At 46.5% G+C, this 23,219-nt stretch overlaps 1 protein-coding gene across 1 annotated transcript; it reads right to left on the reverse strand.

Moving 5' to 3' along the window:
- Positions 1 to 13: 13 nt before the first annotated feature.
- On the reverse strand, positions 14 to 19,011 carry TNFAIP2 (TNF alpha induced protein 2). Its single transcript, XM_017807694.1, has 12 exons — positions 18,956 to 19,011; positions 13,208 to 13,556; positions 10,631 to 11,258; positions 8,901 to 9,015; positions 7,541 to 7,666; positions 6,658 to 6,758; positions 6,471 to 6,569; positions 6,161 to 6,284; positions 5,081 to 5,203; positions 4,052 to 4,207; positions 2,256 to 2,377; positions 14 to 1,870 (listed from the first exon to the last, which is right to left on the reverse strand). Exons 2-12 carry the CDS (start codon positions 13,542 to 13,544, stop codon positions 1,729 to 1,731), a joined length of 2,073 nt encoding a protein of 690 aa, XP_017663183.1. The 5' UTR covers positions 13,545 to 13,556; positions 18,956 to 19,011; the 3' UTR covers positions 14 to 1,728.
- Positions 19,012 to 23,219: the final 4,208 nt, after the last annotated feature.

Genomic DNA, 23,219 nt, shown 5'->3' on the forward strand with positions numbered 1-23,219 from the left:
GAGCAAATGCAAATGTCAAATGCATATCTTTTTATTGTTCAACATTGTGGTAGTGCTTAGAGGCTGACATTTTGGATCTTGTTATACCAGATACCATAAACATGGTGTACATGGCAGTCCTTGTTCCGGAGAGCAAGGAAAGCCAGGCTATGAGACCCATACACAGTACAAACAGAAGGTGCCTCTACCAGCCTGTCTATAGTCCAGCAAGACTCTCCCTATTTGGAACCAGTGGGTGATATTCACCAGAGCAGGCTGGGAGTAGTGGAAGGACTGGCCCTTCGAAGAAGGACATAGGACTACATCTGGCAACACAGTAAACAACAGCCAGAGACAGAATAAATGAGTCCGTTTTCTAGCGTATTTGAATACTGTTTAAATATAAACATTGTAAATTAATATCTCTAACTGAGAAAAAAATAGAGTTTGATGCAAAAATACACCAGTGGTATACTGTATATGCACATAAATACATGATATAGTTTGCACAGTCATCATGTGTCTTCCTTCCCGAGTGACTTTCCACAGACTGATACAAAAGTTGAAACAGAAAAAAAACCAGAAGGGAAAGGTCTCCAATGAAACACAGTGTTGTTTTGGCAAGGGCTTAGCTTCCCAGAAAAACTGGGCTGTAAGAAACAAAACACAGTTTCACAAGAGACCCATTTGTGTTTTCACATCATATCTACCTCACAGCAAGAGGGGAAAGAGCGGGCAAGAGAATGGTGATACAAACAGGGTGCTCAGTACATTTTGATGGCATTTGAGACCAGTTCCACACCCCATTCAAAGACTGTGTTGTTAACGGGGTCTGGAAAAGTCCTCTCCTTGATAAGGAAGGGCTTCAGTAATATCCAAAGTGTTTTACTAGATGCTACACAATCCATTGCAACAGGCAGCTTGCTCCCAAGCTCAGTTAGCAGGGTGCCACTCTGTGCAGATGCGCTGGATGGGGTCACTGCAGAGGGGTTGTCTGCCAGGGGGTCAGGTGCTCCCACCTCACAGAGGTGAAGGAAGCACATGCTCTACAGGGCCGGTTCAGAAACCCTGATGCCCCTGGGCAGTGCTGCTGCTGAGTCAGAGCGTGCAGCTGTGGCCACTCTAAGTCCTGGGTTCAGGGTCCTGCAGTGTGGAGGGATGGCAAGAGCCCTCCATGGCTGAACTACAGCTCCTCCTCACCAGAAACCTGGGGCCTCTCCCCTTAGCCTAACGCAGCTGCCCTGCATGGCTCTGAGAAAGGCAAAGGGGGTGCAAACATGCTCACATGAGACTTTTCCAACATCTCTGAACTTTGGCTTGAGTTTTGTTTCTCTCCGTTTCTTTAGAAGAAAAAAGAAATCTACACAGCAGGTGCCTGCTTGGTCTGGGCTAGCTGGGGAGTCAGCATCATGGCCTTCATGGCATCCTGAGAGGTAGATGGAGGTCAGAGCACTAGGGCAGTGTCCAGGCAGAGAATGTGGTGGCACCAAGGAGACTCTGGGGGGAATCCATGGCGGGTGTGAGGAGCAGTCCCAGTCCTTGCAGGCACTGCATCTCGTGGGTGTCCCCTCCTCCTATCTTCACACGGAGAACAACAATTCCCATAGAGGTGCTGAGCACCAGATTAAGACAAAGCACTTTCCATAGGAAAAGGTGGTAGTGTGTACCGTGTATTTGTCCAGGGGAACAGCCTCCATCCCTGGCTCACCTGACAGTCCAGCACAAGGGAGTGCCGAGGGGTGCCTTGGCCTAGGACACGTTTATGTTGGAGAAGAGCATGGCCCTGGGTGGTGTGGAGGCTTTGTTGTCTGCCAAGTAGCCCAGGATGCTTTTTTGTTCACTGCGGGACAAATTGGCTTTGATGTGCAGGAACGCTTCCAGGTGCCTTTTGCTGTGAAAGAGAAAAAAACAGGCAAGTGTTATCTCCTTCCACACATCTCCACATCAGGATGCAGCCCCCTGCCCTACAGCAAGCACTGAGGTCCCTGGTGGGGGCCAGCTCAGCAGCTGGTGATCCTACACAGGACCCAGCACTGTCCTGGGATGTTTGGGGTAGGGAAGGGAATCTCCAAGGCAAAGGAGAAAATCAGGCCAGAATTTGGAATATGTAAATAGGCTTTTATTCATATTTTCCTTTGTTGTCCATTTGGCACTGGGATTGCCACAGCCTGGCAGGCAACTCCCACCCATTTCCATAGGCTCAGGCTATTTGATTGTTTCTTGGCTCAATTAAAATTCCATATGAATATTAGCAAATCTGTTTCATCATCTCTTACCGGATATCTGGGTATGTTGTGGCAAGTGTTGCAACTTCAATTTTAATAGCACCTAAATCCTGAAGTCGGATTATTTCAGCAAGTTTGGGGAGCACTGAATTCAGCCACGTGGCTTGAGATCCCTGCCAGAAAAGAAAGTGGTTAGCAGAGCATCTTGGGGGTGCAAATCTCTGCCCAGCCTAAGAGCTGGCTCCTGAGGATGTTTCCAGGCAAGGAGGAAGGACAGGTCAGTGATTTGAGGTGTCTCAATTGTTTTCAGTGGTGTTTCCGTCTAGGCCAGCCACAGAAAAACTGGATTAGCTTTTTGATGGTTTTTAATCCTCTTACACAAGAGGTGTGGGGTTTGCCATAAGACTGAGGTTTCCGTATCCACCTGGACAGATTCCCTCTGCTCTTCCCTCCCACCACGTTTTCTTTTCTTTGGGTTTCTCCACTGCCCAGTGTGTGTACAAGGTCTGACAGGCCACGTAAGGCACTGCCATGTGCTGCTTTCTCCCAGGTCCACACACAACCCTGACTTTAGCATCTCCAGGCATTGCCAAAATCCACTCCCTGCCCTCTCAGGTAAAAGCCCCAACTGGACCTCTTTCCTGGCCATTGGAATTCCCAAGATGCAGCTACCTGACCTCCCATCCACACTGTGTGAAACTCAAGCTTGTTCCTTCTCCAGTCAAATGCTCGAGGGGTGGTAGAGGACAGAGTTTGGCTTAGTTTTTAGCTTTTTTTTCAGGCAAATTTAGAAGCAGGGAAGGAGGGAAGTGATCTCAGAGGACAAAGAGAGGTGTTTCAGCCATGGCTCCTGTGGAAGAACCCCTTGTATACCAGAGACCCTGTGCTGCCTGCTTTAGCCTCTGGCTTAAAAGCAGCAGAGTGAGGGAAAACAGGGGAGAAGGGAAAAATCTGTAAGGACTTAAACTGCGCAGTTGCCTGTGTCAAAACACTGTCAAGGCCACAGAAGGAATTTGCCATAAGCCACCAGAGCAGGAACTTGAGATAAACACAGAAGGAGACAATTATGACAGGAAGATGCTAATTTGAGGCCTTGAGAGGGGAGATCTGGTTAGCACATCCTGCCTAATGTATCTGGACGAAAACTCCCACTATGGCAAAGTGTGGGAAAGGAAGCAACTGTTCATACATATATCATCCCAAGTTTTGGGAACAGCATCTACGATCACCCTGTGGATACCTGGAACTTGGACTGTATAAAGGTGGTACCTCCAGAAGAATGACTCTGGGACCCCCACCACTGAGAAGACCAGGATGAAGAGGGACCAATGGAACACCGCTGGATTCACGGGTGGTGACTGTCTTCTGCTTGATCTGTCTGTCTGTCTCTCTCTCCCTCAACTCTTTTCTATTTTTTTCTATTTCTCTACCTCACATTTACTGTTTATTATTGTCTTCAGCATATGGTCTCATTTGCACCTTAATTCAGGCAGAGGCATATCTCAGTAATTGGATCATAACACAGTCAAAACCCAGACTTCATGGAAGTTGCACTGAAACCTGAAAAGATTGTGTAAGTCTTCTGGTCCTATTAATATAAACCTTCAAAAGGAAACTGCCTAAAGGGCAAAGGAGGATGAAATCATGTCTCTCCAACCAGGGAGGGGCAGGGTGGTAGCAGGAGAACCCTCCTGCCTGTAGACACTTGGAGACCTCTTTCTGCCTAAGGTTCTGCCTTCCAGGAAATTAAACTGAGTTGGAAAGGTTAATGAGAGGCCCCAGAAAATTTATTTCCTTGGTTTTTAGTGTGTCTGTGCCCTGTGCTCTTGTGTCAAGCACTCACATACATTGCTCATGCAGAAGGCTTCCAAGTCAGCAGCATTCTTGGAGATCTGCTGGGCTAGAGTTTGCTGCTGTGCTGGAGTTTTCAGGCTGACTTTCCTCTTCAGCAGCCTCACGATGTACTCTTTAACCAAACGGGTGTGGATCTTCTCAACAATAGCCTGTTGGGAAGGAGAGGAGGGAATCATCCATCTCTCTTTTGCTTCTGGACAAGACAAACCATGAGGTTGGATGGGAGACAAAATTGTCTTGGGTGCTGTAAGACATGCTCCACCAGTCCCTGCTGCTGATTACATGTCAGAACGTTGCTGGTTGCCAACCTCCCAAGGCTGGTTACGCCACATCCTAGATGCCGAGAATTTCTTTGTACTCTAGTGAACTATGGGAATTTCCAAATGTTGTTTCCTTCTGGGAAGAGTTTAAAGTGAAGAAAAGATCTCCATGGGCTTGAGAAGTAATAGTATTAGAGAGAAACAGGAATTCATGCTGCTCTTCCTGTTCTTCTCTCTAATACACAAAACATCATCAATTTGTTTCGGCTACTAAAAAGACAAAGGCAGGAAATCAAATATTGTTTTATACAATGATGTTTCATATATACTCCAGCACCAGTGAAGATGTGGTTCTGGCTCAGTTATCTGGGATTTGTCCCAGTTGCATCCATATCCTCCAGTCCTTAGGGCAATCAAAGGAGAAATGAGACTGAACCATGCAACTGCATCTGTGTTTCAAGACTGCTAAACCAAATCCACAAATAAAGCCATATGTTGGGTGGCCTCTAAAGCACTTTCTTTACATCAGGGGTAGTCTCCTGTGCAAATACTGCAGCAGAGCTACAGGAGTCTGCTTCTGTCAGAGAAGAGTAAGATTTATATGCCTAATCTAGGTAAACTGCACACTGCCTGAGCAGCTCTCAGATGCCAGGCCAGCTCACCAGCTCAGTGTTGGTCAAGACAACTTGAGTCACAGAATATCAAAGCTGAAAATGCAGCCTCAGCATCCCAGAATCCCTCCAATATTTCTCTTGGACTTACGTGGTAAAAAGGGTCCCTTAACGTCCGGAAGTCTGAAATATGTTTGCTGGTGGTTTTAATGATCTCATTCATAATTTCGTTGCTGGAGTCCCACTTATTTTCTGTGAACTTCTTATACATTGGCTGAAAAAAAGGGAAATCGGCTAAGTTGCCTCAAAGCAAATTCTATGCATGTTTATATTTAGCATTGCTATATGTACAGTATCCGATATAGCGAGAGGCCAGCGTGCAGTCCTGTGCAGGGGTGCGTGACAATGGCTTACAGGGGTGGGGGAAGAGGGGACTGTGTCCCCTTCTTGGTTCCTCATGATGGAGAAGACCAAGGGCTCAAAAGGTTCATATTTTTTTATTTCCACATTTTAATGTTTTGTTCACACCATCTTGTCTGATTAGAGAATTATGGAACCATCAGGGGGAAAAAAGTGAATCATTATGAGAGGTTTTCAATTTTTCTCAGCCACAGTAAATAAACATGAAAATTAAAAAAAAAAAAAGGCAACTCTGCTCTGTCATGCATTCCAAAAGGTCTACAGAGAAAGCAGGAGAGATTGTGGCTGAAGATTCCCAACTCCTACACCTCCTTCCGCTCAGCCAAAATTGTGTAACTTAAAAAGCTTGTGTTATATACAGTAAAAAAAAAAAAAAAAAAAAGGGAAGAAGCCTAATTTGCCCGTTAGGTCACCTCTATGAAAAAGCCAAAAGCTGTGTAATTGCAGTTTATGCCATTTGTAAATGGCTTCATACATTTCAGAGGGTTAACAGCTGCAGGCTGAGACTCTCCCTCCTGCAGCCCGTTGTCTCAGATGCGATCAGCACAAGTTATGTCACCTGCACAGTCATGCCTGTGTCACTGCACCCATTTTGCCTTCAGGCTTGAGGACCAGCTCAAGCAGAGGTTAGTGGGAGTTTTCTGGCAGTAGTGTGGGTTAGGACTGACACTGTGCCCTGGCCCAGAGCCCTTCTGAGCTTTGCTGATTTGAATCAGAGATTTGAGCTACAGATAGCAGAGCAGGAGAACGTGCCCTGCCCTGGCACCAGCTGAGCCATGGGGCAGAAGGGTGTGGGGCATGGGAACACTACCTTCAGCTGGGCAAACAGCTGTTGAAGCAGCACATCAAAGCCGCTGTTTTCAATATCGCCAAGAGTGCTGAGGATATCGGCTTTACCGTCGTCCTTTTCTGCCATGTTTTTCTCTGTGTATTCTCTGCAAGGAAACATCAGCAAGGTCAGAATAGTCTATCCTCAGATGATAGAGAAATTCAGAGGTCTCCAAATTTTCCTCTGCAGGCAGATGGATCTATCTCTGCTCGCTCTGAAGTACCTCCCCTCTATCACACTATTATAGGTTGCCTGCAGAGGAAGGAGAAAACTTTTTCTCTTGGACCCTTACCTAAAATTCCAGCAGTTGTTAATATTTGCAATCAGTATAGGCTTGTAGTGTGTGTGCTTCTTACTTTTCTCCTTAAAGTCTTCGAAAGCATCCCTGTAGCTGGAGAGGAGATGGGAAGAGAAGAGGTGGGTGAGTGCATGCCCGGGTGGCTCTGCCAGCCCCGCTGCCCGCGGCTGTCCTACCGCACCTCCTCAGGAAGGCAGGCAGCTCCTTCAACAGGCGCTGCGACAGCTCCTCCCCCACAGCACTGCTGATGTCCTGGGCTCGCTTCTGGCCACTGTAGATGCTCTAAAAAACGAACAAAAAAGCAAGATAAATATTAAATGCTGCCTGCTCTGAAAAAGCCAGGTTGGCTGGTCAGAGGCTGCAGATCCTTAACTGAGGTAACTGTACCCAGCTCTCCCGTATCCCCCCTGCAACTGAGCCAGGCACCATACGGAGCAGCTATACTTATTTAGTGGGTTCAAGCCAGTTTTGAACTTCATTTTCAAATGGGAAGAGGCAAAGAAGAAAGAAGCATGAAAGAAAGCCTGTAAAATACCTGAGGAAGTAGCGAAAGTGACACTTGGTTTTGTTCTTTTCTTTTTTTTCTTTTTTGAATGTCATATGATGGCATTAAAATACAATTTAATCACAACAATCTCATCATATTAAAGGTTTATTTTTTGAAAAATACGCTTGACTAATTCTCTGCAGGCAGAGGAGGGAAAGCATTGAGCTTGGAAAAAGGGCAGCTCTGCCTGTGACAGTCTCCCTGAGAGCAAGCAACAGATTCCTTGCTTGGCAAGGAACCTCTTGTCTCTCTGCTACTGGGGATGCAGGAGAGACTGCACGGGGAGAATGAGGGCAGCATTCCTTCTCATTTTGCCTATAGAAGAGTTTGCCTCCAGCATGTGGTGTAGCAGGGCCATGCCAGACCATGGGGGTTTGGCTCCCCTGTACCACCCACCTCTGCTACTGCCCCACAGAAGTGACTTAGCCTTTTGCTTTCCCATAGTGACCATGGTTGGTCTCAAACCCCAAGTAAGTGAAGGATGAGATTTTCTATTTTTAGTATAGCTCTGTATTACCTGGATAACAAATATTCCCAGGAGTTCACTCTGAAAATGCCCATTTAGCTTCTCTGGTTCTTTGTCTTCTTTCCATCTTTGGATTTCTTTATCTAAACACTTGCTCAGAGAATTTTTGACAGTAACCTTTAAGGAAGGAAGAACAACAGCATTTACCACAACATGAATGCAGCAGCTCCTGCCTTCTGCAGGTTGTACTTGCCCATCCACCTCTTGCCTGGCTCAGCAGACTTTTTCCTCGGCTCTGGCTGGGAACGCTCCTTGTTACAAGATGCTTAACCCATCACAACAACAAGGACAACCCCCTCACAGTATCCACCAATGCAACAGTGAGCTGAGTATTTCAAGGTAGGAATGAAGATGAAACTGTGTCCCTGCCCATCACCCCACCACATCCGTGGGGATTAGGAGGGCAGGGAGGGGAGCGGTGAGTAGAAAGGTTGCAGGCAGCTGCATGTGCCGGAGCCCAAGTTCCCCCAACCACACATTGTCCGTGTGTCACACGCAGTGCTACTTGGTTTTGCAATCCTTTTGCATGAGCACTTCTGATGCCTTACAAGTGCTGGAGAATGAAACAAAATGCTCTCAGGTTTTCTCTGCTCTGACCCCTCTGAGTGCACACTGCAGTGAGGCTTTGGAAATGGTCTGTACAGTGTCTGGTACGTATTGCTGATCTCCCGGTGCCTCGTTTATGGGCTTTGCAGACCTCACACCACCTCTCCCATATGCAAACCATCAGAGCTACATCTAAACCTGGAACTTGTCTTCTCATTTTCCAGGAACTCCAGCCCCAAATGCCAAAAACACTGAGCTCTGGGAGTACTGTAGAAGTTGCTTCTTGTTTCTATTAAGTGATACAAAAAACAGAGCCACTTTTATCATCTGCAGACCAAGAAATTCTCCATCAAACTAACAGATTTTTCGAGACCAGATCTCCATGCTTTGCACTCACTCATGGTCTGGGACATCTGCAGAGACCAGGAGTAATTTGGGATCCTTTCGATATTACTATGAGAGGGATTACAAATCCCTCTGGAGATTTAACAGGCAACTGGAAAATTGCCCATGAAGATTAGTTGTTGGATTTCCCCCCTCCCCTTCCTACCACACAGTTTTCAAAAACAGAACAGTTCTTTTCGGATGGCTCCCAAGACTAAGCAGAAGTTTGCTCTGCAAGTCCCATCTAGCAGAAAGCTGACCTGTGCCCCAAAACCAAACAAAAGCTTTTACTTCTCCCTGGAAGGGTGTGTGGGGTGTATGGCTCACAGGTGAGAACTGTGTGTTCAGGACAAGTCACAGCTTCTCCAGGAAGTCATAGGGGAGCAGTAAAGGGAAGAGGAGTGACTGAACAGATTCTCACCTCTTCACTGTCAAGGTATTTCTTTTCAAGCTCTTTGCTCAGACTTGATGGCAAAAGGCTTCCAAGCTTAACTTTATCCAACTCCTTGGCTAAAGCATGATCTTTTCTCATATCTCTGGAATGAAAAGAGCCAAACAATCACATTTTCCAAGGGCAGTGTAATTGAAGACAGCTGTTGATGCAAATCACTAACACTTTTCGAGGATCTCAGTGAAAAAACAGATGGAAATGTACATTGTCCTTAGTCCAGGCAGGACTTGGGGGAGATGAATATGTGCCAGGGGTGGGACCTGTGAGGATGGGACCACAAGTAAACCTGGGAAGGGAGTCATGGTCTTCTGAATTCCTGAGCACCAGCCACTGTGCTCTGATGGGCATGGGGGACCTGAAGCAAGCAGGAGGGTCTAGCCCTTGGACATGACTTCTCTCCATCAACATAGAGACGTGAGGAGATGAAAAGCTGGTGGTTTGTGGCTGGTTGGGAACACAGTGGGTGGATTCATACCCTGCTGTCATGTTCCCACCGTGTGCTGGCTGAGCCGGATGCTCCTGAGCAGCTGTGAGGAAGCAGACCTGCGAACCTTGGGGAGCTCAGGACAACACTTGTGGGAGCTGATGTGGAAGCAGCCTGTCCTTCTGGAGCTCCTTCTGGAGCTGAGGAGAATAACCCTGAACATCTCCTGAGCCCCGTGTTTGCACATCACCCAGCTCCACAGGGGTACACTGGGCCGCACATGGGCTGTTCCTGGTACGACACTGGAAGCTGGGGCCAGGCTGTTGTGCAGCCCTTCTCCTTCTCCTCATTGCTCCCTTTGCTGCTGGCCATGGAGAGAGGTGGTCCCTCAGCGAACACCTGGATGTGACCTCTGGGAACACCCCACAAAGCAGCTGCTACTCTGGCCAGCGCTGTCCCCAGTGCTGGGCTGCACTGCTCTGGCTGAGCCCTCCTCCTCACAGCTACTGATTTCCAAACACACACTGGTTCAGGCCTGAATATCCTGACCTAGAGCATAACTCTGGAAAACTCTCAGGATCAACACTGACTCATTATATTCTATCAGTGAAAAAAATAGAGGTGAAGGTTGAATGACTTTAGAATAGAAAAAACATTACTGGTTTCCACCTAAGAAATGAGATCCCTCAATTCTCAGTCCAGTACTATAAGGCACAACAAGGAATACTTTCAATTCTATAACATACAGGGTTCGTGAGGATGAAGGGTGACCCTTGGCTGATGATGTCCTCTCTCAAGGGTGCATGCCTGGGTCTCCTAACTGGGAGGAGAGCATAGACTGTGGGTAACACCTAAGCAACATCCTCCATGCCCAGGATAATTGCATCTCAGGTTGTTCTATTTATTGTCTCCCCTGTGGTCCAGAGAGCTGAAATTTCCAGATTTTCTAAGAATGAGTTCAAATGTGCAACTGGAATAGATATCAAGGCAATCAACCTGACCAATTTACCCTACAAGTGAAGCTCTAAACATCTGTGTTTGTTGTCCAGAAGCCTGAATGGTGGGATCAGCCCTTCAGTTACAGACTAGCAGCCTTGAATGTGTCTCTTCCAGCTGTCCTGGCCAGCTAGTGTAAATGAGCATGTCACCAGTGACACCAGAACCTAGCCAGGTACTGGACTGCCTCGCAGTGATACTAATCCATAAATCAAGCAAATGCCTGTTTTGCAGCCAGTGAATCTGTATTGGGATAAAAACTTGTAAAAGTCTCACTTACTTTGGATAAATGTTGTGCACCCATGAGAGAAGAAGGTAAATATCCTTGTCTTCCAGATGAGACTCAGCATTTTTCTTTGCCTGGGAGGCAAAATAATCATGGTAGAATTCTGCATATATACTGAACACATTAAACTCAGGAGGATAAAGCTCTTTAATGTACTTTACGACCACTGTCAAATCTTCTTTCATTGTCTTTCCCATGTGCAGGAGGTTTTGGCCAACTGCAGAGAGGTTCTCATTTATGGGAGTACGGCTTGTGTCCTTCATTCGAGCCTCTACCGACTCCTTTACTGTAGCCATCCAAAGCTCTTTCCATTTTCTAGGTCTAAATTGCATATTTTGGTCAGGTGGATTCTCTGACATGTAGTTCTGATCTTCTCTCTCCTGCTCTTTCAGAGCCTCCACTGCCTGCTGCAGCAGGTCTGGGTTTGTTTTTGCTAGCAGCATGGAGTCTTTCAAGACACTGAAGACTTTGTGCTTCAGAACTTCATAGACAGACTCGATGTCTTCCTGGCTGGCGTTCAGTCCCTCCTCACTTTTGCTAGACAGGCTCTTCTCCAGGGCAATCAGATGTTGAGTGGCATCACAAAGCTTTTGCTCTCCAAGGAGAACCATGACTTGTTTGACTGGTGAAAAAAGAACAGCCTTTCTTTACCCAAGATTGAAGACTTAAATTTATGTTTTATAAAAAATTACAGTTCTGGAATATTTTTTTTAAATGCTTATATTTCTAAAATGCTAGATCTTGGGCTCCTTCACCATATAGAAAATCTGTTTATTTAAAGATCAGATTATTCCTAGCTTGCTTTTAACTGGGGCAATGGCAATTTGAATACCCATCACCAGTTCATTGCATATGGTGAACTATTCATGAGCTACATATAATTTTTTCCAGAATTTAGCCTTGTGAAGATATTTATTGATTGACTGATTATCCCTTTCCCATTAATATGATCTCGAGTCAGAAGCATGGCTCTAGAAAAAATGCAGATGGAAAGATGTAGCTAAATAAGATGTGCTAGAGGAAATACCAACCACATGGGTTTCCAGAAATAGATTAGCACAACCTGACCTGTGAAATTGTTTTGAAGGACACATTTAGCAGGCAAGATAAATACAATTGAACTATCTTATCTGAACAGCAGCCAGTTGCTTGAGACAGTGCAGTCTGGGAAATTATTAGTTAAACTGAAGAAATTATATCCCAAAATAAGTTTTGTTAGGTATGTAATGTTTGCATGGAGGACCCTGGCTGGAGAAAGCTTACATTATCCATGAAACTCATATTACTTCATATTCTCATTAGAGGCTGTGGCATTAAAGCTGGGAGTGCCTTACTGGCATCTGCTGATTACACAAAGTTCAGAGACATTATTGAAACTGAGGGCTTGGTACATTTTACAGGAAGAATGGGATAACTTGAATAGTAAATGGGCTGAAATTTAATAGCACAAAATACAAGATACAAATTCAATAGAACAAAAGTTACTTAGCAACAAATAGGATTTTCTGCTTCAAGCTGGATGTGAATCAGCTTGAGATGGAGGAGGAAGAGAGATGCCTGGAGAATTTGTAAATCGTTACTGGGAAGTGATAGTGAAAATGTCAGTTATGACCCCAGGATGAATCCAGTGAGGAATGCCCAGGTAAGACAGAAAAATGGTAACATATTGTACCAGGCATTGGTGGTATCTTATCTGAAATATTTTCTGCAGTTCTGGTTGCAGACATCTGGAATGGGGCAATGAACTGATAAGAAAAAAGGCACAAAAGGCCTGTTTTCAGCAGCAAATTCAAGGCCAAGAAGGAAAACCACCAGTTAGGGAAAACATTTGACACATGGAGAAGGAGACACCAGTCAGACAGGTAGAGGCTTGTCTGGAAATAAGATAATTTGTACTAAAACAATAAGACTTCGTAAGAGCCCCACAGCAAAGGAGGCAGTGCTACAAAATGAACCGATTTTAAGGTACAGCTTGCAAAGTTTATGAATGAGGTAACAAGGGACACTTTCCTCTCTGGTGCTGGGTTTCTCTAAACAAGTATTTCTCTACCTCCCCAAGCATCCTGCAGGACCAGTGCCTGCAACTGGAGAAGCTGTATGTTCATATGTCAATCCCAGGAAAGACCTACATGTGGTGCTTACTCCTGTTCCTGGAAGAAGAGGAGATTGGGAGAGCAGAGGGGTTGGAAATAGATGATCTTTAAGGTCCCTTCCAACTCAAACCATTCTGTGGTTCTGTGATTTCACAGGGTGGTGGAGAAACAGAGCTGAGAGGTATGCCTTGGTTTCTCACCCACCCTCAGAACTCTGTGCCCCCATGAGAGGTAGAAATAACTTTTGGACAGAAAACCTGCAAACTGACAGTTTCCAATGGACTGTGCCCTTGGTACTAAAGGTCTATGACTTGAGATCATGTCTCCCTCAGCCCATGTTTCCCCAGGCTTCTTGGAAAAGTCACTTCAATCTACTGGTGCCCTCGCTTCTCTAGGGGGCAATTTTCCACCTTGTGCAGCCCCTCTAGAAGTAACTATGGCCCTTGAAGTGGTACAAGGAGGATGAAGGAGCACTTACCACTGGGTGGCTTGGTCTTTTTAATTTTCTTAAATGCACTCCTAAGGATTCCCGTTATTCCTCTGCCCTTTTCAGGGCTGTCTCCAGCAGAGATGCAGCTCTCATTGCTCGTGATGGAAGAGGCACGTGAAGCTCTGCAGGCTCCCGCTGGCCTTTCACTCATCTTCTCCTGGTTCTTGGACCAGATCTCATCTACAGAAGATTCAGAACAGGCAGGCACTTGCTCAGCTACTGATGCCGAAGGGTTTTCAAACTGCCTGTTTGGACCAATGCAACCCTCCGATCCACTGCGTATTCCAATAGGACCACTTTGGAGAAAGGGTAACATTTTCATCATTTTCCTTCTAGCCTGTAAATTTCAGAAAAAGAATTGATCAGATTATAACAGCCAGAAAAATACCGTGGAAAAATGTGGCAAGGCATACATGCAGGCAATGTGGAGAATGCTGCACGTCTGGAATGAGCACAGCTCTGCAGGGGAGCTCCTGAGCAATGTCACTCCAGGTAACTGAGAGAAAGGAAGCAGCTCTCTGGTCTAATAAAGAACCCAGAGAAAATCAAAGAGTCATTTTAAGGGTGATTCAGATGGTCTAAGACCTTGAGCTTGTATGGATACAAGAGAGCAGAGCTTTCCACAGCTATGGACATGAGCATGGATACTGCACATGAATGTGGATGGGTGGGACAAGGGTCCTGTGCCTCTTCAGAGCAACCACAAAACTCTCATACTGTTATATGGCATTGGGATCAATTCCCACCTTCCTCAGGGCCTTTTTTTGCCAATCTCTCCTAAGTGAAAACAGGAACGAGGCATGAGGATCATGCCTTGTTTAAACAGACATTATCCTGCTTTGTCCTACTCTACCACCAACACTCCTGTACTACAAGTAAGTAATAACAAGAATTTGTTATTGTTACAACATATTTTCAGAATTCATAATTAGAGTTATTTATGTTCCTGTACCCAAATCTTCATTCGCGAAGCCCAGCCATGATGTTCCTGTATAATTTAATGTATTGCTAAATACTTATTTGCACAACTATGACAATTTGTGTAATGATTATAATTATGTTATTATTGCAAATAAATAAAGTGACTCATAGTTTCCAATCCTTATTCTAATAACACTTTAAATAAAGTGACTTTCTAGGAGACCAGAACACTTCTGTAGGAAGAACTCACACGCAAGAAAGTTTTGGCTTATGTGTACTGAGGAAGGGCAGAAGAATTAGGCTTTAAATAAAATAAGAATTTGGCTTCAGTTATAAGGCCACAAAGTGGTGATCTTCAAATACCCTTGTTAAGTTCATACTGTTGATATGTATCACACTGATCCAAACCATGATACTTATTTCTGGGCAAACTGGTTGGAAGATTGTGGCTTTTCATTTTAATTTTCTTTCCTTCTGTTGGCTCCCAGCAGCTTGTAGAGCTTTGAAACAGCAAGTTAGTGGTAGCAGCCGGGTGGTACAGAGAGCAGTTAGAGCCTGGCATCACTGAGAGCTTTTCTTTGCCCTGCTTTGGATGTCAGGTCATGTTCAGGATTAGTAATGCTATTGCCTTTAAAATGCAACAAAGATGAAAACTCATTTGGGAAGAAGATAAAGGGTTCTTTTCCCAGCCTGCATTTCCCAATATATAATTGTGTTTAGATTATTTTTGCCAAATCCCTTCCTTCCTGTTTTTCAAGCACAGACTCGGCTGAGTTCTTTCTCTGTCTCCAATTATTTCATACAAAGCATTTATTATTCTTTTTTGTTTGTTTGTTTTCCAACCAAAGAAAGTACCTCTCCCTTTCCAAAAGCCTAAGGTCTTTTGTTTTGATGAATGATGATCAGAAAGGAGGATTTCAAAACAGCTTTGGTTCTTCAATGCCAAGGTGAATGCAACGTAACTTTGAAAACCATTTAAGTGACACTACACATAAGAGAGTCCATAACAGAACGATTAAGCTGGTTAAAAGTTATTAAAATCTGTCAGAACTTTGTCCTGGTAATGATCTGAAAGAGACAACCTTAAGCATCTAAGTAAGGCTGTCGATGCAATAGCTACCATGCTCACTCACATTTTGTCAGCTTGAATGCTTGCCCAGTGATTATCAGTGTGCCACTGCTGGTTGGCCTATGTTTGTATCTGCAGTAGGAAATACCAGCAGTAAATCCCAGCTCCCACTTTTACCTTGAAATGCAGCCTCAGCCTTAATGGCAAGCAGTATTAAAAACTCCTCTCTCCATGTCTTCTCTTTATTGTTAGGTAGCCATGCACTTACTGTAAGAAACTTCCTATAAGAAACTTCCTATAAGAAACTTCCTATAAGAAACTTCCTATAAGAAACTTCCTTATGGAAGAAAACCTCACACTTTCTGGAAGAAATACTCAGATAAAAGGAAGTGGTGCTTGTTGCATCTGGGGGCCACAGGCAGGAAATGCTGTGCTAGCACTGCACCTTCTGCCTCCATCAGCATCTGCTCCTGCTCTCTGTGGCAGACAGGACACACCAGGAACTTGGCTCTGGCTTAGATGGCCATGGGTTGCTCCTCTATGCCTGTATTTTGCTCTCAAACCAGAGACTGTTAAAACTCCAGCAGGCTCCTAACTCTTTTAGCAGCTATCACCAGGGAAATGCTGAATCACTTCCCAGGCACGGAGCTCCAATTCAAGTCTTGGGAAATTTAATGATTTAAGGTCAAGAGTTGACATTGTTCCCAACTCACTAGTATTATTAATTTACTGTTACCAACATCATTCTCATTATTGTTATGTGGCAGTATGGTTTGTGCCAGGGGAGTCTTTACCTCCAATTATTTTTGACATAGTATATTCAGCTTACAGTTTCCAAACAGAAGAGTAGCACAGCTCACACAGCATCCTTTACCACCCTGTACAGAGGTCCTGCACCATTAGGACAGTGGTGCTGTGACTGCTGGTGTAGCTGCAGTGGGATAGAGCAAGCTCTCCCCATGATGCTGATCACAGCATGTACCTCTGAGCTGGGGCTGTTCTGGGGTGGGCAGAACGGAAAATGGAAACTCTTGGAGCACAGCCATGACACAGAAGGGCCCAGGCCAGACTCTTGGCACAGTGGCTTCCCATTTTCTCCTTTTCCTCCTCAAATGAGGCAGCTTTCAAGCAGCACACTCAGGAACGAGCTCATTCGTGAGGGGCAGCTCGTGGCGTGCTAGAGAGACTCGGGGAAGAGACTGACTAATTACCCCCACTCTGAAATTTTTTGCTGATCTTTTTTTTTGACTTCTTTTTCCTGAGCTGCTGCCAGTACTAACAAACATTTGTTTGGATTTTTGATCCTCTCAAGCGGACTGACATCCTAGGTCACAAGGCTTTATCTCTCATTTTAGTGGAAATTCCCCACTCTCCGAGAGCCTCTCAGAAATCCAGACTTATTTAGCAAAGTTTATTCTCTGCATTTGCATCAGCCATTCCTCCCCCACCTGTTCCCTGTGGAACTGGGGTCATCCCTGCCCACACAAGAAACTTGCACTGGGTCAAACAATCTTTTGAAGCAGTAGAGCAGTGCAGACACTGAGTTTAATGAACCTCAGACTATGTGGTGACTCCTAAATAAGCAGATAATTAATCAAAGCAAAGAGTATATGTAGATGCCAGCCCCAACCTTTGCAAGTTGGGAAGCCCTCCTAGGAGGTGGGTTTTTCTCCTACAATTTTGGGTAGCTGGATTAAGTATTGAGTAGATACACCACTGGCTTCCACTTGGCTCTGCCTGGGAAATCGCAGTCTATAGACAAGCTGGGCCACCCAGAGCCCCACCTTGACACTTCACTGTGCTGCTCACATCCATGCTCCTGTCTGCAGATCCCTGTGAGACACCCACCACCCAATGTAGTCCAGCAGCATCCTGATGGTGGCCAAGCTCTGCTCTTAGTGGAGGTAAAAGCTGAGGGGGAACAAAACTTATGTCTCCAATAGAGAAGCTAAGGCAGTAGCAGAGCCTTCCCAGGGGACTCGGTCCATGTGCCTCAGCAGCTCCGGGCACCCCCATAGGGCTGGGGGTGATGAGGAACCCAAGGGACTCAGGAGAATGGCAGTGGCAGAGCTGCCAGAGGATCCCATGGCATCTCATCTGGCCTGAAATGCTTTAAATCAGCATTAAACCATGCTATCACCTGTCTGGGGAATAGTGTAGATATAGCTGTGCAGTGCCTCAGTAATTTTTAAATGAGAATTTTGTTTCCCTAAATTACTAAAGCACAACTGAAAATAGTCCTGTAAAACAGCATCTCCTGCTGTTAGAGAGAATTTTTCAAACAGAGAAAGAGAAAATTATACATATATGTTGTTATTGGAAAGAAGCAGAGAGAATGCACTGTAATATGTTACTTTTTCCTCTTGCTTCAAATCTGGGCAGCATCATTTTAAGCTGTTGCTTCTGAAAGAGAAACCAGCTGCTGCTGTCTAGAATTTTGTTTTCATATTGCTGTTCCCAAAGCCAAATCCTGCTTTCGGGCCTGGAATTTGCAAAGTTCACTGCTCGAGCTAACAGCAACTGAGAAGAAACACACGTATTCCCTGAGAGCCTCTCTTGGCACTTCCAAAATCTTTGGCTTTTCAGGCGTCTTTTTATAGAGAACGTGACTGAAGCAAACCCAAACCCGAGTTTTCCAAAGCTCTCTGCTCCCATTTGATTGGTTCAATTGGATCTGGCAAGCCTCAAAGTCCTTTGATGGGGACGGGCAGCTGAATGCTTTGGAGAACGAGGGTTTCTTCAGGTTTTCTGCTCTGAACTTGGGTGTGATGGTGAGAGACCATGGCTTCTAGATCAACCATATGCTCCAACCACGGAAAGTCTCTTCCTTACTTTGCAGCAGCCTCAGAAAGAAATCCTACTTTAAGCACACCAAGGATCCTAACCCTGGGGTTGAATCTTTCAATTTGTGCCCGAGGAGCTGACACAGTGAATATGGGGCTCCTGCCTAAGGATAGAAGGGAGTTTTGACAGGATTTTCAGTGCTCAAGGAAAGGACAGGTCCTAGGGGCAGTAGTACTTCCCTGACTGGGAAGAACGACAGTCACAAAATGGAAAGCATGGCAATGCAGAAATGTGCCAGTTTAGCACACTGACCCTGGTAAGGTACAGACCACATGGGCTGCCCTGGACCATCCAGGATCCAGGCACTGAAATGGTGTTTTTCCAGTGCAGCCAGGCTGAGTGACTCATAATCCAGTTACTTTTCTGTGGTTTGGGGGAAAATCAGACAAACAGGAGAGGCTGGGAAATGCCACACTGGATTCAGATCCCAGTGCCTGATCTGGGTTTAGGATGCCTTGGTGTCCAAGACCTACATCTGGACTTTGGGGAAAGAGTTGGAGGGTGGTGGGGGAGGTTACAGTAGTCACCGCTTGCAGCCTGTACCCTGAAATTTTGGGAAAAAGCAACAGAAATCAGACCCAGCTGTCAAAATGGAATTGCCAGACACATATCCTTGCGGTGTCTAGCTCTGGGGTGTGCCTGGAGCTGCTGAATTTCTCTCAGCAGTCTGACTTATTCTCCATTCTGATAATTACCCGGTGAGACTCAAACCTGTTGCTGTGTCCGGGAACCCAACCTTTAGCACCTGCCACTTGTTTCCCCCTCTCAGGAACAGCAGAGAGCCCCCGAGCTCCCCAGACTCGCAGCAGGCGAGCCGGGAGTCGGGCGGCAGCTCGGGAGAAGCGGGAGAGACGGGGAAAGGGAAAGACCCGAGCTCCGGGCAGTTGGCACGAAGGACTTACTCTGCGGCGGCTCTCGGGCGGCGGCGGGGCTGGATGCGGGGCTGGATGCGGGGCTGTCACCAATACTGTCAGCGGAGCTGCCGGAGGAGCCGGGGCAGCCCGGCTATAAGGGCTCGGGGCGGGACCGAGCGGGAAATCCCGGCTACGCCCCCCCCGACCCGTGGGTCGAGCCAAAGAGAACCGAGAAATCCCCTCCGGCGGGGAAGGTGACACGGACGGGGGGTGGCTGGCCCCGGGGTCGGTCCCTGCAGAAGAACTGAACCCCAGCGCCCTGTCCTGACAGACCAGTGGATGGGGCACGGGCACCCTGGGCTCACTGCCCCGAGGGCTTTGTCTGTGCGATGTGTCCCATTGTAGGCTTGGAAACTCTCCATTCGGGATGGAGCAGGTGCCGCCGAAAATGCCATATTCTGCACCTGGGGTGGTCAACCCCGGATGTACAGGCTGGGGAATGAGGAAAGGGACCTGGGAGTCCTGGTCGATGGCAAGTCGAATATGAGTCAGCAGTGCTCTGGCAGCCAGTTACTTGGCCAGGAGGGCCAACCATGTCCTGGGGGCATCAAGCAAAGCATCGCCAGCTGGGTGAGGGAGGGGATTGTCCCACTCTGCTCTGCACTGATGCGACCCCACCTTGAATATTGTGTGCAGTTCTGGGTGACGCAATATAAGAAAGACCTTAAGCTGTTAGAGAGCATCCGAAGGAGGGCAACAAAGATGGTGAAGGGCATTGAGGGGAAGTTGTATGAAGAGCAGGTGAGGTCACTCGGCTTGTTCAGCCTGGAGGAGACTGAGGGGAGACCTCATCATGATCTGCAGTCTACTCACAAGGAGAAGTGGAGGGGTAGGCACAGATCTCTTCTCTCTGGTGACCAGTGATAGAACCTGAGGGAGTGACATGAAGGTGTGTCAGGGGAGGTTTTGATTGGATATAAGGAAAAGGTTCTTCACTCAGGTTGGGCACTGGAACAGGCTTCCTTGGGAAGTGGTCGTGGCATCAAGCCTACCAAAGTTCAAGAAGCATTTGGACAATGCTCTCAGACCCATGGTGTGACTTTTGAGGTTGTCCAGTGCAGAACCAGGTATTGGAGTTGATGATCCCTGTAGATCCCTTCCAACTCAGGATATTCTTTGACTGTATGAAAGCTTTGCTCCCTGAGCAGGGCATTGCCACCAGGAGGCTGGTAGGGGTGAGGTGTGTGCCTGAAAGCACAGCTGCCTGTATCCGCGTCCTGCATCATGCCCACCGTGAAGCACCTTCCCCAGAGCAGGGCTCACAGCACTCCCAGAAGACAGTATTATCATTCAGAACCTTCAGTACTGTGTACTGAAGGTACTGGGAGCCAATGGCTTCCTTCCTCACCCCAAAGTCTCCCAAACTCTATCTTCCACTTGTGGGTGCATGACCTTACTGAGCCTTTCAGTACTCGAAGGAGACAAACATTTTAGAGGGCCTGTTGTGATAGGAAAAGGGGTAATGGTTTTTTAACTGAAGAAGGGTCAATTTAGATCATAGATAAGGTAGGCACGTTTTATGATGAGAGTGGTAAAACAATGGTTGCCCCGAGAGGTGAGTTGCTCCATCCCTGGATACATGCAAGGTCAGGTTGAACAGGACTCCAAGCAACATGATCTAGTTGAAAATGTTCCTGCTCAGTGCAGGGGGTTTAGACTAGATTACCTTTAAAGGTGTCTTTCAACACAAACTGTTCTATGATTCTGTGGTTTGTTTTCCTGATTTCTCTTCTTGATGTCTAGGGACCCCCATCCCTGGCCGTGGAGCTGTGGTGAGCCTGTTACGCTGTGGAAGTTGTGTGCTGCCACAGCAGGGATGGCTGGAGGGCAACCAGGGGATGGCTGGGTGACAGCAATGGTTGTGGGGGGCCATTGCAGAGGGTCTGTGGAGGCTGTGAGGGCTGTGCTGTCCATTGCTTAGCCTCAATGTGAGGCATCTTCAGCACACATCTGGATGAGATCTGGGCTGAAGCAGTTGCCATGCAGGCACAAAATCAAAATGTTGTGGTCCTGCAGAGCCTGCCTCCTCCCTCCTTTTCTGGGAAGCTGCAGTGGGGCAGAGAGTGGGACAAGTAGCAAGTCCAAGAGCCTGATTACTGTGCCTAGAATGACTTCTGTTTTACATCTGACAGTTGTGGTCTAATGCAAAATGTAAAAAAATGGTCCTGAGATTTAAAGCTGAGTGTGAACCCTGAGCTTTCCTGGTGATGCTGATGCCCACACTCAGCACCTGTGTAGCTGCACAACTTTTGGAGGGGCTATAAATCTGTGCAGGTCCGGCATGGGGACATTCCCCAGCAGCAGACATGGTCTGAGACTAATGTTTGTGCTGGAAGGAGGTGCCCAGTTGAGCTGGCACAGTGCTGGAGAGCAGATGCTTCCTGCCCACTGGGCCTGCATCTTGCCCACTGGGGCTGCTGCTTTCCTCTCAGGGACTCTTTTCCCTAAAAGTCCATAGTAGCAGGGAAAAACCTCACACCCAACAATGTCTGCCAAAACAGGAAGCAGAAGCAGAGGGGCCACCCTGATGGGCAAACCCATGATCTCCGGTCTCTGGAAAACCCTGATTCATCTCAGGCCAGCCTTTGGCTGAGCTGGGCAGAGGGTTCCCCTCTGGGATTACTCCAGGGTTGGGTCCCCTTACTACTTGACAATGAGTGACCTGAAACTAGCAATGTCACAGGACAGAAATGCTGGGTTGCCACGCCAGTCTGAAAATCATCGGAAACATGAAACAGCACAAGATTTGGTCCTGGAGTGCAGTAACTTTCCCTGTGCTTCATCACCTCCTCCAATGCCAATGTGAAGTGGAGAGAAGGAGGCAAGTTTTGACATCTGCAGTTAGAGCTGGTTTGGGGGCAGCACAGTGCAGCTGGAGGTGAGCTTGGTGCTGCATCCAAAGACCTTTTCGTGCAGGAGGCTAAGGGATGTGATCCCTGGGAGGCATGTAATCCTGTGGTCTAAGGATTATACACACGTAACTCTGGGCATGGCTGGAAAGGCAGTGTTTGTGACTGAAAGCAGAGGATGCTGTTCTGGATGCAGGGAGGACCTCGGGCTGGTTCTCTGCTCCCATCCTCAGTTATGTAGTCTCTGCAGGATGCAGGGTTGTCTGTCATGGGTGTGCTGTGAATCTCCATCGGGAAGTGGCTCAACGACAAGCGTCTCAGACACACTGAAACCTCTCTTCAAATATTCAGGGGGTCTTTGCACTTGTCTCAGACCAATGTCTCATCCCCAGCTTAGCACTGGAGGCCCTGACTCTAGGAGACTTCTGCAGCTAAAGCTATCTAAAGTCTGCAAATTTGAGGAATTGAGGCTTTTATGCTTGACTTCCCCAATATATGTGATATATTTCTCAGCTGCAACTTACACTTATAAGCAATATGTACTTCAGAGATTTGTAACTTAGGTTTGCAGATGCTTCCTTAGATTGGAACATCGAACTTGCATGGGATCGTTCCTGTCTTCTATATTCAGCATCAATAGCAATCCTAAAATCCAAATTTAGCTGAGCAGGAGCCTACAGATGGGATATGTCTCTACTGAAAAAACAGTTGTGAATCCTTTGCACTAGACAACGAAAGATTTACTGACCTGTAAAAATGAAGATGCGATAAACAAGAAGTGTTGATAAGGAGATTATTTTTGAAGTGCAGTCCTAATTTCCTCTGTCATGATGCTGAAAAGCTGTTATCCTCATTGTCAGCTAAAGGTGTGTCAAGAAGCAGATTGTTATGAGGGTAAAGGTTTTCTTCCTGGGATCTATTAATTCAATATGCTTGTTCATTGAATGGTATTTGAGATTTTTGTTCAAACTTGTTTTCATTACCTTTATTACCAGACAAGGAAACTATCAGTTTTCCTGTGGGATTTTCCATGAGCTCAACTCATTTGTCCTAAGTAATTCCAGCTGTGCATGTTTCAAGGTAGAAAAGCAGCAGTTTGGGCTGCAGGTGGCTGGCAGCAGCCCTCTGGGTAAGTAGGCATTACCTTGTTACCTTCTGCTGGGAATATGACTTCTGGCTCTATTTTCTTCCTTTCCAAGTAGTGAACACACATATTTTTCCCAGGTCTGTTTGAGGGAGGTTGGTTTCAGAGGTCTGACCTGCTGCAAAGCTGTGATTTGGTAGTTTCAAAAGTGTGAACTCCTTTTGAGAACTTTGCTGCTAGTGGTACCGACCTCATGTGATGATACTTTTGCCCTCTCTAGTCACATCTGAACCAAACTAACTACAGAGAGCTTTCCTGA

The sequence above is a fragment of the Lepidothrix coronata genome, unplaced genomic scaffold (assembly GCF_001604755.1).
Source record: "Lepidothrix coronata isolate B3197 unplaced genomic scaffold, Lepidothrix_coronata-1.0 Scaffold19, whole genome shotgun sequence".
Classification (NCBI taxonomy): domain Eukaryota; kingdom Metazoa; phylum Chordata; class Aves; order Passeriformes; family Pipridae; genus Lepidothrix; species Lepidothrix coronata.